Source organism: Macrotis lagotis, chromosome X (genome assembly GCF_037893015.1).
Source record: "Macrotis lagotis isolate mMagLag1 chromosome X, bilby.v1.9.chrom.fasta, whole genome shotgun sequence".
Lineage (NCBI taxonomy): Eukaryota > Metazoa > Chordata > Mammalia > Peramelemorphia > Peramelidae > Macrotis > Macrotis lagotis.
In genome coordinates, this window is record NC_133666.1 from 135,988,812 (window position 1) to 136,006,225 (window position 17,414).

Genomic DNA, 17,414 nt, shown 5'->3' on the forward strand with positions numbered 1-17,414 from the left:
ACCTGCAACCACCCAGCCCTGTGGTCCCCAACAGGCCACCCAATCCCAGCCCCTTGCAAGAAATAAAAAAGAAAATGTGTTATATCTGACCACTCTCCCCCAAGGTCCACTCTCTCCTCTATCACTCACATCCCCCCCCTTCCCCATCCCCCTTCTCTCCTTTTTACTCTAGATGTTTATATCCCATTGAGTTTCCTCTCTGAGCCACCTCTGATGAGAGGAAAGGTTCCCTCATTCCCCCTTGCCTTCCCCCTTCTATATCATTGCAATAAAAAAAAAATCTTATTATACAATATCTTAGCCTATTCCATCTCTCCTTTCTTACTCCCATTACATCTCCTTTTTAGCCATTGACTCCATTTTTACAATATATTATATCTTCAAATTCAGCTCTTTCCTGTGCTTCATCTATAAAAGCTCCTTCTACCTCCTCTATTAAATGAGAAGTTTTATATGAATATTATCAGTATCATTTTTCTATGTGGAATACATGTAGTTTATCATCATTAAGTCCCTCATAATATACCCTGCTCTTCAGCTCTCTATGCCTCACCTGAGTCCTGTATTTGAAGGTCAAACTTTCTGTTCAGCTCTGGTTGTTTCAGCTGGAACAATTGAATAGGGTGCCTCCTATATAGTCACTTTCAGTGGCTCCCTATTTCTTCTAAGATTAAATATAAAATCATTTCGTCTTTAAAGCCCCTCATAACTTGGTTCCAACCTTTCAAGTCCTCTTAGACCTTACTCTACATAATCTAGAATCCAGTGATTCCATGGTCTTACTGTTCCTAGAATAAGACACTCCTTTAAAGCCATTAGGTGGTACTGTGGACCTGGAATTAGGGAGACATGAGTTCAAATGTGACCTCAGACACTAGCTATGTAACCCTGGCCAAATCACTTAACCTCTGTTTGCCTCAGGTCCCTCATCTGTAGTGTTGTGAGGACCTAGTGAGATGAGATTTGTAAAGCACTTTGCAGTGCCAGGTACCAATGGGTACTTCATATGTGTTTATTTGACTTTAAGGACAGATTAGAAAGAATTGAGACTTGAGACAAAGAGATCATTTAGGTCTATTGCAATAGTCCAGGAGACTGGTGTTGGGAGCTACCTAACAGGTCGAAGAGACAGAATCATCAAGCCTTGGCAACTAATGAACTATGTGGGAGGGGAGGAGTCCAGGCCAACTGGAAGATTGAGGACCTGGGAGAGAGGGGCCTTTAGCAGAAAGAAGGTCAGGAAGATCAGAGTAGGTGCTTTGGTGGATGGGGAGAGTGGAGGAATGAGTTGTGTGGGGACTGAGCAGTCAGTAATATGGGGCACAGACCAATAGCTCTGGGAGCTAGGGCTCCATTCACAATTCCTGTCAGGCCAAAATGCTCTTTTCTGGACTCCACTGGGAGTGTTTGATTATTCCCCTATTCAAATGTGAGCTCCCAGAGAGCAAGGACTATCTCATTTAATTATTTGTATCCTCAATGTCTGACACATATGTATGCATTTAGGAAATGCTGTTCAATCATTTAAATATCCTTATTCAATATAAAACAAAAATTCCATCTTGTAGAATGACTCAAATCAACATTTTGGTATAGAGACTAAATGGCCTTTAAATTTCACATATTTATTCTGGGCATTAGTAAACTGATTAGCATTATTTCTGCAAGGGACCAACAATAAAAATAATCGTTGTATCTTTAGGGCTTTTCTCATAATACTGAGATGGAATTTAAACCCAAGTCTTCTGATACATTTAATTCAGTGGTCTTTCCATTACAACCACACTGGGTGTCCAATTAATGCCAGATGAACTGGATAACTGTCAACATTTATTCATATGCTTTATTAACCCATTCCCTAATCCATCTTACCTTAATAATATTACCCAGAAGAATAGTAGATCTAGGTTCTTATTCATTTCCTTTTCTTTTTCCACAGAAAGATAAACATGTTCACTTCTCGGATTTATACCTTAGTTTTAGTGATGAAACCTCAGCATATTCTTTTAGGAATGAAGAAACGTGGCTTTGGAGCTGGGAGGTGGAATGGATTTGGGGGGAAAGTAGAAAATGGAGAGACTATTGAGGAAGGAGCCAAGAGGTGAGTGGAATGGACTTCATTGAGGGGTCTTCAGAATAAGAAAGCTTTTGTTTTAATTCTGAAAAAATAAATTTGCAACAAAAGAGGTCACCTCAAAATGAGGAGAAAAACAAATCCTTAAATACTGCTTTAGTTCAGACCACAGTTTCAGGGAATATGGACTATCTAATAACCTCACACTCCATAGTGGTTGATTTGGCTGATGTATTCACTGACATCACTAGGCTCTCAGAAGATATGCTCTGTTGGTTTTTTTTGCCACCCTCATATCTATCTCATGGTTTGTTCTGGTCCTGATTAGCAAAACAAGATTTAGGCCAGCCTTTTCAAGAATGGGCTATGTCTGAAAGACCTGGAAAGGTCATTGTTTTATGTAATCAGGACAACAAAAGGTATTATAACTCTCTGCAAATGCCCCAATATAAAATAAGGGTAGTTAGCATTTATGTGGCAACTTTAAGGTATACAAAACACTAAATTTATACTATCTCATTTGACCCTCTATATACTGTAGTTGAACTCCATAATATTAGAAAAAGGGAGAAGGCCCAGGATAAAACAATCACTGGCATATAATTTTCAGTTCTGTGGTCTCTCAGAAAGAACTTCAAGACCATGCCTAGGGACAATCTAAAAAAAGATAATCTCTAAATTTCAGTATCCAGACTAATGGGGGCTGGCATGAAAACAATTAAAAACTTCCTTTTGAGGTTTTCCAGAAATATTAAATATTTATCTAGTCTAAAAATTCTTTCTAGACTTCCTTTTTGGACAGTGGGTAGATGAAAAGCTAAGGCTTTTCTTAGGAAAGCAGATCAATGGTAGAAACTACACCTAACTCTTGTTTAGATATAATTGTTGCCTTCTCACACATCTGGAGTGACTGGCACCAAGATCTACTTAAAAGCAGTGCCTACTTTTACATTCCAGGCTAAGAATTTGATTCCAGAGAGGAAACCTTTTTTAATTAACGAGAGGAACTGTCCTAGAAGGAATTGAGTAATTATTTTTCTGAAATGTTAAGTCCATATTGTATTTTTAGCTGTAATGATCTTTTTCCTTGATCAAGATTCCTATAAAATATTATCCCATATCATCTTCGAAACTTGAGACATGTTGACAGGAATGAAGCAAATGTGCTGTTTTAGATATCACTAAGATAGATAATAATGATAAATTAAAATTATTTCTGGCAGACTTGTATCTGAAATGTAAATATAATATTAACATTTTTTTCTTTGACACCAGAAAGCAGGATAAAAAGTACAGAGATAAAACTAAATGGTTAAATTTTTCTTCTCTATGAAAACTTTCATATGTAGCTAGATAAATTGATTTTCCTAGTCCTCTCCCTTCTAGCAATAAGAGCAGCAAAGGATCTAGATAAACCACTAATCCAGACAAGTCATGAAATGAATTAAAAAGTTCATTAATAAGTCAAGAATTTATAATATCTGTCTGCACTTTCAGTTTGGTAGTTTTGGAATTTTTTTTTATCTGAAACTTCTTATTAGAGCTTCTTTATCTCCAGACATAAGTGTTATTTTATAACTATAGCCCCTAAATACTTTGTTAAGAGATAAGGAAACTGAGGCACAATGAAGGAAATTATTTTCCTGAGTTTTATACCACAAGCTCATCACAAAAAGCATGACATGGTAAAACTGACTGACCTAGACCCCCAGAACCATAACTATATAAATGGATCAAATGAAGATGACTACTTTTTGTTCAAAGGTAAATAATTGGATCATTTTCTAGATAACTTGATCATAAAGGTCTTGATTATCCATATAAAGGTTAATTTTTTATTTTACAGACTTCCAGCCAAGTATTTAAAATATTTCATATATGAATTCTTATTAAAATGTGCATATTTGTTTTGTTCCTGTCCTCAAACCTTATATCTTTACCTTAGTTTCTCCTTTCCATAGCTACTTTAAACTCTTTAGAGAAGACTACTTCCTATGTATAGATCCCACCAGCCAGAGTATTGCATCTCTAAACACCAGATAAACCTTGTTGCATTTTGCAGCCAAACACTCACCCTGGAGGAAATCTCCCCTGTTGTTGAATCTAATTAATTGGTACTGTACAAAGCAAAATGTCTTTTTTTGCGGGGGAGGGGGGTCCAGGCTGACTCCTGCTGTGTTTAGAAGCAGGAAACTATGCAGGCTTTGAGCCTGCATAGTTTATTCTGTCATACCGTGGCACTATTTTGTAGATTGGGGGGAATTTCACATTTAGTCCTTAAGTAAAAATCTAAATTTAAATAAGCAACATAGGGTAAACATTGCCCACTGGGCTTGAAACAGCATTTGATTCTGCTATACTGGCAATATTTCTTAAGTCAAGGCTTTCAGCAGCTGTGATACTTACATAAAAAATTTTTTCTTCTATCAGTGTAGCCTGGTTTCAGGGATAACTTTATAGTCTTAGTGATGGTCAAGATTGTAGTGATTGAGTGGTTTGACCCACTCTAATCTAACTGGCTTTTGTTTGAGATACAAGACTGTGAATGCTGGATTGGTTGGAAGTCAGACAATAAACAAAATCATAATGCTTCTTACCTGTCCAGTAGCCTCTCCTAAATAACACAAATTGATCTTAGTTCTACTGTATATATGTCTCACTTTATTCATTTCTGCCCTGGAAATTATAGTAAGATATTTAAATGGTGTTTCAAAGGTGATAAAACTGTTCACACATTATCACAAGGTTCACCACAGTATATGAGGTATGTACTTCAGGTATTATTTATCCCCATTTTACAGATGAGGAAACAGACTCAAAGTATTCAAATGATTTGCCTATGGCCCCATGGCTAATAAATGTCAGGTGCAATTTGTGTCTACTATGCTTCAGGCACAAATCAGGGACCCAAGGCTTCCTGATTCCAAGTTCAGCAGTCTAACATGAACTGCCAAGGAACATAGCAAAAATAAAGTTAACATATATTAGCATCAAGAAAGTAAGTCAGATGAATGAACATTCCCTCAAGGTGCCAGAAGTAAAACTGCATGTCTGTTCAAGCTGTGCTGTAACTCTCAGGATTATCAAATATCCACGTTCCCATTTCCTCATGTTTACAAAAGCACATCAGCTCAGTATTTCCGTTTAATTTATTATCCATTAGTTTTTCCTTTTGCTATCTAGGGAACTGAATGGCACAGGAACACAATCAAATTCTTTAAAAAACGAGAAGAGTGTCACTCTCAGCTAATTATCATATCCCATGAAGTAGAGCTTCTAGCCTTGCCAGAGAGAAAGTTATTGATAATTCAAATACTGCCACATACTCTGGGAAGATTAAGTAAAATTAGTTAAAACATTAAATCAGCATGTAATTTTTTAAAAATGAGATCTACTACCCTGCTGTTAGAGAGGCTAGAGTCCCTGCTGAGAGTTCCCATTATACTTAATTGAGGAACCATTTACCCTCTAAAAGAAAATATATACAATTCCTTTTTAGGTCAAGTCTAATTTTAATTAACCATCTCAGGCAAACAGATTCCACCTTTTAAGATAACTGTTGTGTTTGCACATCTGAAATAACAGAGCTAAGACAGCAGATGGGAATTTCATTTCCTGGCCTTTACAGTAAGGTCAAGGCATATTGCAAGTTGAAGAATATATTAGTCTAAACAAAATCATTTAACCTAATGATTTTTTAAATTAACAAAGCTTCCCTTACTACTTGTTACTGGAATGCTAACAGTTATAAATAAAGTAATTATACTTAGTGTGTCTATTGCACCTTTGAGAATGGAGATAAAAGAATGAGGTAAAATTGCATAAAAGTGGACAGACTTTTATTTTTTTTGTGCAAACCAAACAAAAAAAAGGAAAAGCATTTGTGTAGCTGTATTCCTGGCTTAGTTTCCCAAGTGTAGAAACTTAATAAAATTTAGTTGCTATAGGTTAGAAAGTTAGTGGCAGGATTAGTTAATGTAAGATTTCTATTCCTTTGTTCTGGGTAGATTTAAATTCCCTTGGAATACAGACTATATTTCCATAAACATTGCTAAAACATAGATAGCTAATTAAATACTATCTATCTGAATCATCATATGATGAACTCTCAATGATCTACCCTAATGAAAACAAGTAATGGTTTAACTCAAAACAGTGACTGATTCAGAAATCTCACTTTTGACTTAGTTGTATATTATCTAGATTTCCCCCAAGATACAGTAAACTGCAACAGAAGATTTGCCATTCTCATTTTATTTTGCTTCAGGTGATAGTAAAATTAAATTTCATCCCCCAAGCACACATTGTTTGGTTGGTTATAGAAGTGTCCTGGGAGTACATACAGTGTGCTGCTGGAGGCAGGAATTAAAATTTTGTTGCAGATAATTAGCACATGGATAATCAAAAATTGCCTATACTTGAAGTCATTACTAGAAATCAAACAACTCCTTCAGGAAACAACATAGGTCCAGAAGCTAATTAATTCATTTTGTTCAGAGATCCTCCAAATAATCAGGGCCTTAATCTGGACAAAATGCTGTTGTAGAAAAGGATGAAACCAGATATGACTATAATACAAAACAGTAAAAAATGTTGCAAAATTACAAAGAACAGTCTCCACCCCAAAGAAGAAATAAGAGGAGATACCTTCCCCAATTCCTTTGCAGAGAATGCAGGACATCCTTGGGGGAGGAGAGAACATTGCAAATGATGTTAAGACTTTTTTCAATATACATTTTGCTGACTTTTTTTTTCTCTTCCTCTTTTTTATTTCTCATTCAAAAATGGCAGAGGGGATGGAAAAAAACCAGGAAATCTTTGGTGAGATAAAGGATATCTGTAAAAATGCATCTTTTAAAAAAAGGATTAGAACCTAGAAAGTGATGAGGTAGAAAACAGGTATGAAAGCCAGTATTCTCCCTCCTCTCTTTCATTCCTAAATCTTTGTTCAGTAATCTACCCTTTTGTCCTAAAATAGGGAGCTACTGGAGGAGAGTGGACTGATCGTGGACACTTTGCAGAAGATAGGAAAAATCACATTTGAATTTGTAGGTAACACTGAGCTAATGGATGTTTACATCTTTTATGCGGATAGTTTTCATGGGACTCCAAAAGAAAGTGATGGTAAGCAGTATGCATGTTATTTTAGGTAATTTCAGACAAGTCACACTTTTTCCACCCAAATTCAGCATGAGTGTCAACTATAGACTCTCTAGGGTTAAAGCAAACTGTCCTCACCGACAACACTGATTTCTGTCTAGCCAGTTTTACTATATACCCCTAGCTTAGCTCCATAGCTTTAGCAGGATATGAAGAAGTCATGCAACTGGTCAGACAAAACTTGCCTTGTTTCCTCAGGATTGTGATCTAGGTTATTTCCACAACATCCTCGTTGTGATAAAAATGTTGAGATGGGATTATAGTATGTATGGCAGAAAGAGAACTTAAAAATGGTCTAATTAAATAAAACCCCTTAATTTTAGAACCCAAAGAGAGTGCATTGCCCAAGTTAAGTAGACCTTTGATGTTACCATAAGGAGGAGCTGTTGAACTTCTGGTAATGACTTTCAGTCCAGTCATCCTTCAGTAATCACATACTAATTAACTGAATCAAGGTCATCTGACTCCAAATTCACCACTCTTGTCTAAACTAAGATGCCCCAACTAACTGAATCCTTGTGTGTAAGATTAAAGATTCAGAAATGTTCTGAATTTATGTTCAAAAGAGAAAAAGTTTAAGTTATATTTTTTAAAAAGTGAATCCTTTTCTTCTATTACAGAAATGAGCCCTCAGTGGTTCCAGTTGGAGCAGGTTCCCTTCAGTGACATGTGGCCAGATGACAGGTTATGGTTTCCTCTAATGCTCCAAAAGAAGAAATTCCATGGATATTTCAAGTTCCAAGGACAAGATACCATCCTAGACTATACACTGAATGAAGTAGAAATTGTCTGAAAAGAGATAGGAACCAGTGCCTTTAACCCATGACTTATTTGAGTCCTTATAAGCAAGGAAAGCTGGCTGCTGTACAGCTTATCATTTTAGCTATGCAGATTTTAGGCAGGGATTTCAACATCTTTAATTTTTTAAGGCACTTTTTAATTAATATTTGTTTGGGGAGCAAGAGGAAAATGTAAGACTAGAAATTTTCTCGTGATTGTATATATGTCATACAACTTCATATGGACCAGGAATCACAAGGGCATTTTGGTTCTAAGGGAGAAGTGACAAGTGTGGGGCTGATTCAGAGTGAAGCACTTGTCAGTGAAGTATGCTAACAACTCACACTAGGGGGCAACAGCCACTACAGAAAAGTTTTTCTTTCCTGCTGAAGATTATGACAGATAATGGAAAATAATGACATACCTTGTGATTTGCAAACTGCTGACTTATTGGCCTTACTAAATTGAGAAACTATTTCAGAATCATCCCTTTTAATTCATAGAATAAACTGGTCAGAACCTCTCAGTTTTTAGAGAGAAAAAAACTACCTATTTCTTTAACATGGTGGTCTTTTTTTTTTTTTTGCAGGGCAATGAGGGTTAAGTGACTTGCCCAAGGTCACATAGCTAGGTAATCATTAAGTGTCTGAAGCTGGATGTGAACTCAGTTCCTCCTGACTCCAGGGCCAGTGCTCTATCCATTGCACCACCTCGCTGTCTCTAATTTAGATATTACATCTAAACAGATTATAGAATTAGTAATAATACAAGCTCACTTTTACAAAGCTTTTTATATTTTACAAATCATTTTCACAAACATCTTATTTGATCTAAAACATTCACCCTATAATGTGCCCCTATTTTACATGAGGAAACTGATGCTCCAGAGGTTGAATGACTTGCCTGAGATTATAAGGCTCATAAGTGATAGAGCCAGGTCTAAAACTTTGAGTCTTCATCCTAACCTGGTGCTCTTTCCAATGCACCACACTGCCTCATCAATTCTACAGAAGACAGAAAAGCAGAAAAAAGTCAACCACACACAGTAACTTAAACTTTTTACACACCTCTTACAAAGACATTTAATAATTTTTGTTCATAATATATATATATGTACATATATATATGTTTTATTGATAAAAGTTTTGGAGTGTGATCATTTGTAAACATTTTCCAGTTCATCATCAGCTGTAGTAATAACTAATTCCTGCAATTTGATAAAGTGCTTCATACATAAAACTAGTACAGCAAAGCAAAAGAAATGGTATATCAGCCCAACAGGAAAAGGTCTTCATTTCAGTCAAACCAACTTCCCATTTAGTCCTCACATTAGACTTCCTAAGATGAGTTGAGTGTAAATTAAAGCTTTTTTCCAGATATTACTAAATAAGCCAAAGCTCCTAAAAACTGGTGGGATCTACAACAGAACCATTAAGGACCATTTGATATAAAATTTCATATCTATACCTCATGATTTGTGACAAAAATGTCCAATTCCAAAAAGCTGCATTACATTAAAATGTAATCCAAGATAATAAGGTCATTCTTTCATTAGTAGAACAAAATTATTTATGCCATCAAGTTTTGGTGTTGGTCTAAGCCTGTCATAAAAGTCACTTTTTTTGAATACAAGCATAGTCCCAGAATCAGTACAATGTATCTTGACTCTTCACTGAAACTGATGATATTTAGATAATTGACATTAGGCTACTGTGCAGACCATGGCCTTTCTTTGAAGAAGTTGGCCTCTCAGAGGAACCCAATGGGAAGCTAGTCTACCAGGAGAGCTTTTAGCTGTGTGACTATGAACCTCAACTTGCATAAGCTGTTCCCAAGTCCTAAACCAGCTCCCTGGGAACTGTATTATCTTCACTGCTCCTATAGTTAGGAAATGTTCCAGTAAAATGATTCCTCTTGAATATCTCACAATCATATGAGACTCAGGATTAAGAAATCCTTTTGAAGAGAAAGCTCCCTGATCTACAGTTAGGGTCAGTTTTTCTCTGACTTTGTTTCCCTGGGATGGTCCCCCAAAACTTAAGGGGATACCATTGAGATGCACAGTACCTACAGATGCATTAAAGGCCTCTACCACTGTTTATAATTACAATGTTCCTAAAGAATTCATTAAGAAAAATAATCCAAAAGAGTAGGACCCCATTAAATAAAAAACAGCCATTAAGTGTATTAAGTTTGAGGAATTTTTTTTAACTTTTGAGATGATAGAAATTCTCCTTAGTAGGGGATAAGCCAAGTCTGGCTCTTCTTGTTGCCAGGGTTCCACTGTGGGTTGTAGAGGTGCTCCCAGAAAGGATAGCTGGGATGGATTTCAAGTTTCTCTCTGAAGACTGAAAGACTTGATTTTGAAGAAGAGTCCATTTAACCATTTGTCCTTTGTATCTAAAGAGTCTACTGTTCCTCAGAGTCTACTGTTGGTAGATACTAAGAAAATGATGTCTGTCTTAACACATCCGATTTAACTCATGACTGTTGTGATTTTCTACAAGTTCCCAAAGCATCACAATTAGTACAGAGGTGGAGAAAAAAAAGTTTAGTTGTATACTTCCTTCAACTGAGTATTTTAAATTAGGGTGACATATTTTACTACATCTCTCACAAACTTCCTCTAATGACTGGCCAGCATGCCAACTGAAAGTTCTTAAATTAATACCATATGTTATCTATTCCTTGAAGAACCACAGGTCTGGTCGTTTGCTTTTATTTTTCATGGAGATACATATTGACTATAATATACAATGATCTCAGATATGGCAAGCAGAAACCCCCCCTCCCCACTATTCCAGTCTTTCATTGTGTTTAGAATTTCTGGGACAAGGTGGCCAGGTCTAGATCTTGCCTCAATATGCACTAATGCAGCATGTTCCCCTAGGTTTTCTTTTATAAAGACTCAAGGCTTGGGGCCAGCAGGATAACATGCAACTTTAGGGTCCCAGGAGACTTCAACGTAATAGCAGTGAAAGTGTGTTTAGCCCACTCTGCAGCTGTGTAGACAGGAAGGAAAAGGCCCCATGAGTTTGTACAAATAAATTTTATGTTATATGGCTTAAGCAAATCACAGTATAAAAGGGAGCAGCACAAAAAAAGGTGTCTTGTTCTATTCAAAATGGTAGTATAGACCTTATTTCTGTAAAAGGGTAATAATGCATGGTAGACAGACAGAAACCCTGAAGGCAAAGAAGAGTTCACTTCTCTTGGCTAACTAGTTACAGATCAATAGTTCTCAAAACAGAACTTAAGTACTATTTTTAGGCTCTAACTAAAGCCCTGCACCTTCTCTTTTCAGAGTATAAGCCTGTTCAACAGAAGAAACAGACTACCTTCTGTCACATGCTGTTTTAAATATCACATACAGGTTAAGGTCAGCTTTCCTACTAAGAGGGAAGATGTGAGCCGTAGGATACTAAGTTACAGACCCAGGTGCCATTAGTGTTTTCTACCAGGTGACCCTTATGCCTCTAGCTACTTCATGAATGCAAAGCAAACATCTGAAGAATGTGCTGACATGCCACATGGAGTACACAGCTCACAAGTCTTGCACTTCCACTTATATCCTCTTTGAATGAGTCAAATACAGCAATGTGCTTTGAGAACAGACACTTGGTGCAGCCATTTGAATCCACAAAGAAAAGCCCTCATTTTGCCTGTGCCAGAAAAATGAATTAGCTTATCTGCATAAATCAAGTATTTGGGGTTATTTTGATTCTTTTTCCTGTAGCTAGAGACTGCTTGGTGGTTTCTATTATTCCAGAATCCTTCATACTACATATATTAAAACTTAGAAAAGGTAAGAATATGACATTAAAGTAGAGAAAATCTTGGAGTTTCATGAGGGCACTATTTTCAGAATACATGTTGCCCAGTAAGAGCCTTTTGCGATTTTTTTTTTTGTCTTTATGAAAAGGAGAAAAGCAAAGTCTAAGTCCCTGATGTGGAGAAGTCCAGTTTATTTTCAATCCCATGTTCCACTAGGGATTTGGAATAGTAGCATATTAAGGCAAGAAATGACACCACCCATCCCTAAAGGTCTCCCCCAGAGGATATGTGAGAACTCTCCCACATCATCACAAGGTGGAAAAAACAGACCTGAATAGTTACACAATAAACCCCATTGAGTAAGAGCTGGGCTAAGGAAGGGAAGGACTGAAATTAGAAGGAATGTTCCACTACCTCAACCAGAAGTTGTGCCATTAGGAAACTAGCTGGTTGTTTTACTTTTTTCTTTAATTCTCAAAGAACACAGATTTTCTCTTATAAAGGCCAGTATATTTTAAAGAGCAACTGAAATAAAAATCATGATCTTCTGATTTTCTCATCCTTTCTTCACTCTACCCTTCTCAACTTGGTATATTCTGCATTCCACAATATAAGCAACCAAAATAAGAGTATGGCATCTTTTTAGAGAATTAATTTCTAATATTTGACAAACTATTCAATTAGTTCACTTTAATATGCCAAATATTTTGGTCCTACCTTCATGTAATAAAATAGATCATGCCATTAGGTACAGAAGAAGGTAAAAATGGAGGAGTGTAAAATGGAGGAGTGTAAAATGAAATATGGCAGGTCATGCCAAGTTCAGAGTGAGTCTAGTAAAATATACCAAGGTTCCTAGTGTTTGTCTCTAGCTGCCTGGAATAGACACTGTAGTTTGTTCCACAGTAAACTAACACTGTTTGTACCTACCAGCTAACAATCCCCTCCATATGCAAAATGTTCTCTTCTGCACACATATACATGTACACACACACACACACACACACACACACACAAATTGAAAAGTCCTAGTGTAAGGCAATTTGTTCAAGAGTGTTCAACAGCATTAAATAATTACTTTTTTAGACCTTTCACTGAAAACTCATTTTGAAAAAAACCAACATTATTTCAACCAAAAGACTGACTGCACTGAAAAAAACCCTGCTATATGTGTGAACCTTTTCATCCTCACTCATCTGTTCAGGTAACCTTGATCCCCTACAAGGCAAATAAATCCAATGAATTCTGATCAATTTTTTTCCTCACAAGATTAAACAGTTGTTATCAGGGACTAACATTCATTCACAAACAACTTCACTTACACGATCGTCATCCTTAAATCTCCCAACTTTCCTGGAGAACAGCAGAATTGCTTTTCATAGAGTACATCTACTGCTTCTCACTGCCAGAGAGGAAACACGAGTGTATATACGAAGATGGTGGTGGAGGAAAACAGATGTAAGTAAGAGGAAAGGGAATTACCAACCACCATGAGTGATCCTTTAGCCCTTAGCATCAGTCTCTTTCCACCTCAAAGTACTCTACTAGGTGTCTCTCAATCTTGCCTCTAAGCACTATGAAATGAAGGTGGGTCAATAGAGGACAAGAAAGGAAAGTAAAATCTGAGACATCCCCAACATCTGAATCAGGGTCTTCTACTTAAGATTCCAGTCAGTCCAAACGTCCATGAGCACCAAAGTGGCAGCTGTTGTTTTAAGAGAAATACATAATGATACAGTTTGGTGATATGTTTTAGTAAGGCTGGAAAGGTACTCTTCGAGATGCTTAAAACACAGGCAATCTTCTCCAGGAACTAATGAGAAAACACATTGGCTTCCTGTGGTGATCGTGGTGGTGTTGGCATGTTATTGGGTCCTGCAAAGAGGCAGCTTAACTTAGGTTTCAATTCATTCCAAACTTTACTCATCTGAAGGGAAAAAAGAAAAAAAAACACAAGATCAAAAAGGCTAACAATCTCCCTCCTACTGAAATATATAATAAAAGAAAAAAATCTATGTAAGTAAAGGGGGCTTCTACAGGACTGCTTTGGGGTAGCTCCTTAAGATCTAGAACATTTAAATATGATTGTAACTATATCATTTAACTTACTGTCATTGGGAGGGGAAAGGAAGAGGGAAAGGTAGAAAAATGAACTCATTCACAAAAAAATAAATGCTAAAAACTATATGTAATTAAAAAATAAAATAACATTAAAAAAGATTTAGAATATTGGGCAGGTGAAGGTGATCAAACTAAACAGGCTACACCTAGGAATGAAGTTAGATATATCATTTCATTCTCTTTTATATAAATTCCTTTGTAAATATGAAATGTCTTAACATTGCTAAAAGATAACAAGTGGAAGAAAGACCAGGAATAGGAAACCGCAAGGACAGAAATATTGAAATTTTTCACCTCTTTGTTGGATCATTTCCAAGTGTTCCATCTAATGATTACCCAAGAATTGGCCATGGAAATTTTATTCAGTAGGATTGTGCTGGTGCAAGTTAAATATCAATTTTTTTTGCTTATCTGGGAATGAATGCTTTTTCTAATAAGTGGTTTATCATGAGATTGGGATTGTAGTATTAGGTTCAAATGCCCATTAGTTATATAGTACTACATGAAATAGTAGGAACCAAAATTAAGAACAAACTTAATGGAAAGTAATGTTTTTCTATAAAACTCTTGGAAAAAAAGACAAAAGTTTAAGTTTAAGAATCAAAAGTTTAAGAATCCTAATCCCTAGTCCCTGAAAATTTCGAGAAAAATCTAACCTATGTTCTTCAACCTGTTTTAGGGTTGACCCTTCCTCCAAATCCTTTTAAAAGTCTGGTACTAAGGCTCAAAATTCAGAATTTGCTTTCTCAACTCATTCAGAAAGAAATATACAATTCCTATCTATGTAAGCCCAACAAACTCATATATATGGGATCCTTGCTTGAAAATTCTATCTCTTGATGAAAAAAGGGTAAAAATATCACTTGTACAAAAATATTCATAGCAGCCCTGTTTGTGGTGACAAAAAATTGGAAATCAAGTAAATGTCCTTCATTTGGGGAATGGCGTAGCAAACTGTGGTATATGTATATTATGGAACACTATTGTTCTATTATAAACCAGGAGGGATGGGAATTCAGTGTAGCCTGGAGGGATTTGCATGAACTGATGCTGAGTAAGATGAGCAGAACCAGAAAAACATTGTACAACCCTAACAACAATATGGGGGCAATGATCAACCTTGATGGACATGCTCATTCCATCAATGCAACAATCAGGGACAATTTGGAGCTATTTGCAATGGAGAATACCATCTGTATACAGAGAAAGAACTGTGGAGTTTGAACAAAGATTAAGAGCTATTACCTTTAATTTAGGAAAAAAACCTGATATCTTATTGTCTGATCTTGCTATCTCTTATACTTTATGTTTCTTCCTTAAAGATATGATTTCTTTCTCATCACATTCAATTTGGATCAATGTATGCCATGAAAACAGTGTAAAGACTAGCAAACTGCCTTCTGTGGGGGGTGTGTGGGAGGGAAGTAACATTAGGGGAAAAATTGTAAAACTCAAAAATAAAATCTTCAAAAAAAAATTTCTATCTCTGAGTTAGATTAGTGGAGCTTGAAGAGAATTTCATTTTTTAGTTTCCATATTTAACTCACACTCAATATCTTTCCTAGATTGTTTTTGTTCAAAGGATCACCAATCTTAAGGCCAGAATAACTGTGGAATAAAACAGCATCCCTTAGCTACATAATTAGGATAGTTCTTAAGACAAAATTACACAAGACAGGCAAGTAATCACCTCTCTGTGGCCTTGTATCTGAGAGTTGACAAAGGCTCCTAAGATGTGGGAAGTAAGAGGCAGGTAGACATGAATAAGCTGAGTCTCTTGATGAAGGCAGTATAAGGAGAAATAATTCCGGAGCTCCATTGTCTGTATTGCATTTTCTTGCTAAAAAGGAAAGAAACTATTAGAAGCATTTCTAGATATATCTTAAGAGGAACATCATTTTCTATTGAGATATATATCATCCCAGAGAACAGGGTGGATCCTTCTTCATTCATCTGTCCAATGAAGTCAAATGGAAGTAAAATTGCCTTAACATACCACCATTTGGAAACTTGAGGGGGGGGGGGGAGGAATCCACTGGGACATTTGGGAACTGTCAAGAGTGAGTGAGAGTATGTATCTGTGTGTGTGTGTGTGTGGGGGGAACTCACTGGAGAAAAAGTGAAAAATCATTAAACAACTTTCAGATATCTATGTACTATACACCATGAAACTTCTATCATATTCTAAGTCCTACTTATTAACCACAGCACATTCAACCCACAGGTAATCTAGAATTCTTTCCTGTCTATCTCTTGCCCCATTTCATTAGTCTGTCTATCTAAATATTCTAAAACTGTCTCCTAAGATCTCTTTCTCCTACCATGTTTTGTACTCTTGGCTGTCAGTCTACTACCTCAACAATGCGGGACTCCAGCTGTTCCACACTCTCTGGTTCTCTATTCTGCACCGTGGCCCTCATCATCTGCTTCTTCATCATGCTGTATTTGTATAATGCACTTTGGTGCTTGTGAAGCACACCCTTTTCATGTCTCTCACAGAGATCCTGGAATAGAAAGGGAAATAAGTAGATTCTAATACCCCCTTTATTTCCTCCACCAAGAGCATGCTGCAGAGGAATATAAGCACAAAATAAATGAATGAGTCTCCTATTTCTACTTTCACTTCACTTCCTGGGAAGGAAAACCTGTTGAAAAGGGAGGGCAGGGTGGAAGGATGGATAATGAAGAGCACTGAGTGAGAACTCTTTCTACTTCCAGAAAATAACTTTAAAATTACTTGTTTTTCCAAAATTCCCCAATATGAAAGACTTACAAAGAAGCAGGCAAAAACTAGCAGAAAGATGCTCTTGATTTTTTTCTGTTTTTATAGATTTTTTTTTTTTTTGCAAGGCAATGGGCTTGCCCAAGGCCACACAGCTAGGTAATTATTAAGTGTCTGAGGCTGGATTTGAACTCAGGTATTGCTGATTCCAAGGCCAGTGCTCTATCCACTGCACCACCTAGCCACCCCCAAGATGCCCTTGATTTTGTGCTCATAAAAATACCCAAGGTACCAAGCAGGGCAAAGATGAATTTCAACCCATAAAACCTCACAAAAGTTTTAGCTCTAATTTGATCTGCCACTCTCATGATTTCTGTGGAGAGATGATCGTTGCAAATCAACCAAGGTCCTGAACTCAAATCCTAAACAAACAGTCTGGGCTTTGAAAGAAAATTAAGCAAAGGACAGAGGTTTTATAAAAATGAGAAGTGGAATCCATAGCCTACAGACATTGATTAACTCATAGACACTGGTTAATTCTCATCAAATTTCTGAAGGTCCAATCTAAGTTAGAAATCCTAAAAATCTTAGATATGTATTTTGAGATATTTTAACCCAATTTATCTTGGAGCATTCCCCAACTAGGAATCTCATGAAAAGAATGTTAGTATTAGGAGGGATATTAGAAGTCATCTAAGACCTTGGTTTAATTTGACTACCCATATAGTAATTCCATCTGCATTAACTATGACAGATAGTCAACCACCTTGTGCTTCAATATTT

General features: G+C 36.5%; 2 protein-coding genes across 4 annotated transcripts in view; one reads left to right on the forward strand and one right to left on the reverse strand.

Moving 5' to 3' along the window:
* NUDT1 (nudix hydrolase 1) overlaps positions 1 to 12,746 on the forward strand; it is a 16,874-nt gene extending 4,128 nt beyond the window's left edge. The window contains exons 2-4 of the mRNA XM_074206835.1: positions 1,940 to 2,101; positions 7,053 to 7,198; positions 7,855 to 12,746. Coding sequence (XP_074062936.1) covers positions 1,950 to 2,101; positions 7,053 to 7,198; positions 7,855 to 8,027 — 471 coding nt within the window. The 5' untranslated portion in view covers positions 1,940 to 1,949 and the 3' untranslated portion in view covers positions 8,028 to 12,746. The remainder of the gene's footprint in view (positions 1 to 1,939; positions 2,102 to 7,052; positions 7,199 to 7,854) is intronic.
* The window catches only part of SNX8 (sorting nexin 8), a 62,369-nt gene continuing 54,019 nt past the window's right edge, over positions 9,065 to 17,414 (reverse strand). For all 3 annotated transcript variants that reach the window (XM_074206833.1, XM_074206832.1, XM_074206831.1), the window contains exons 9-11: positions 16,264 to 16,413; positions 15,600 to 15,749; positions 9,065 to 13,715 (exon numbers count right to left, since the gene is read on the reverse strand). In XM_074206833.1, coding sequence (XP_074062934.1) covers positions 13,602 to 13,715; positions 15,600 to 15,749; positions 16,264 to 16,413 — 414 coding nt within the window. In that variant the 3' untranslated portion in view covers positions 9,065 to 13,601. The remainder of the gene's footprint in view (positions 13,716 to 15,599; positions 15,750 to 16,263; positions 16,414 to 17,414) is intronic.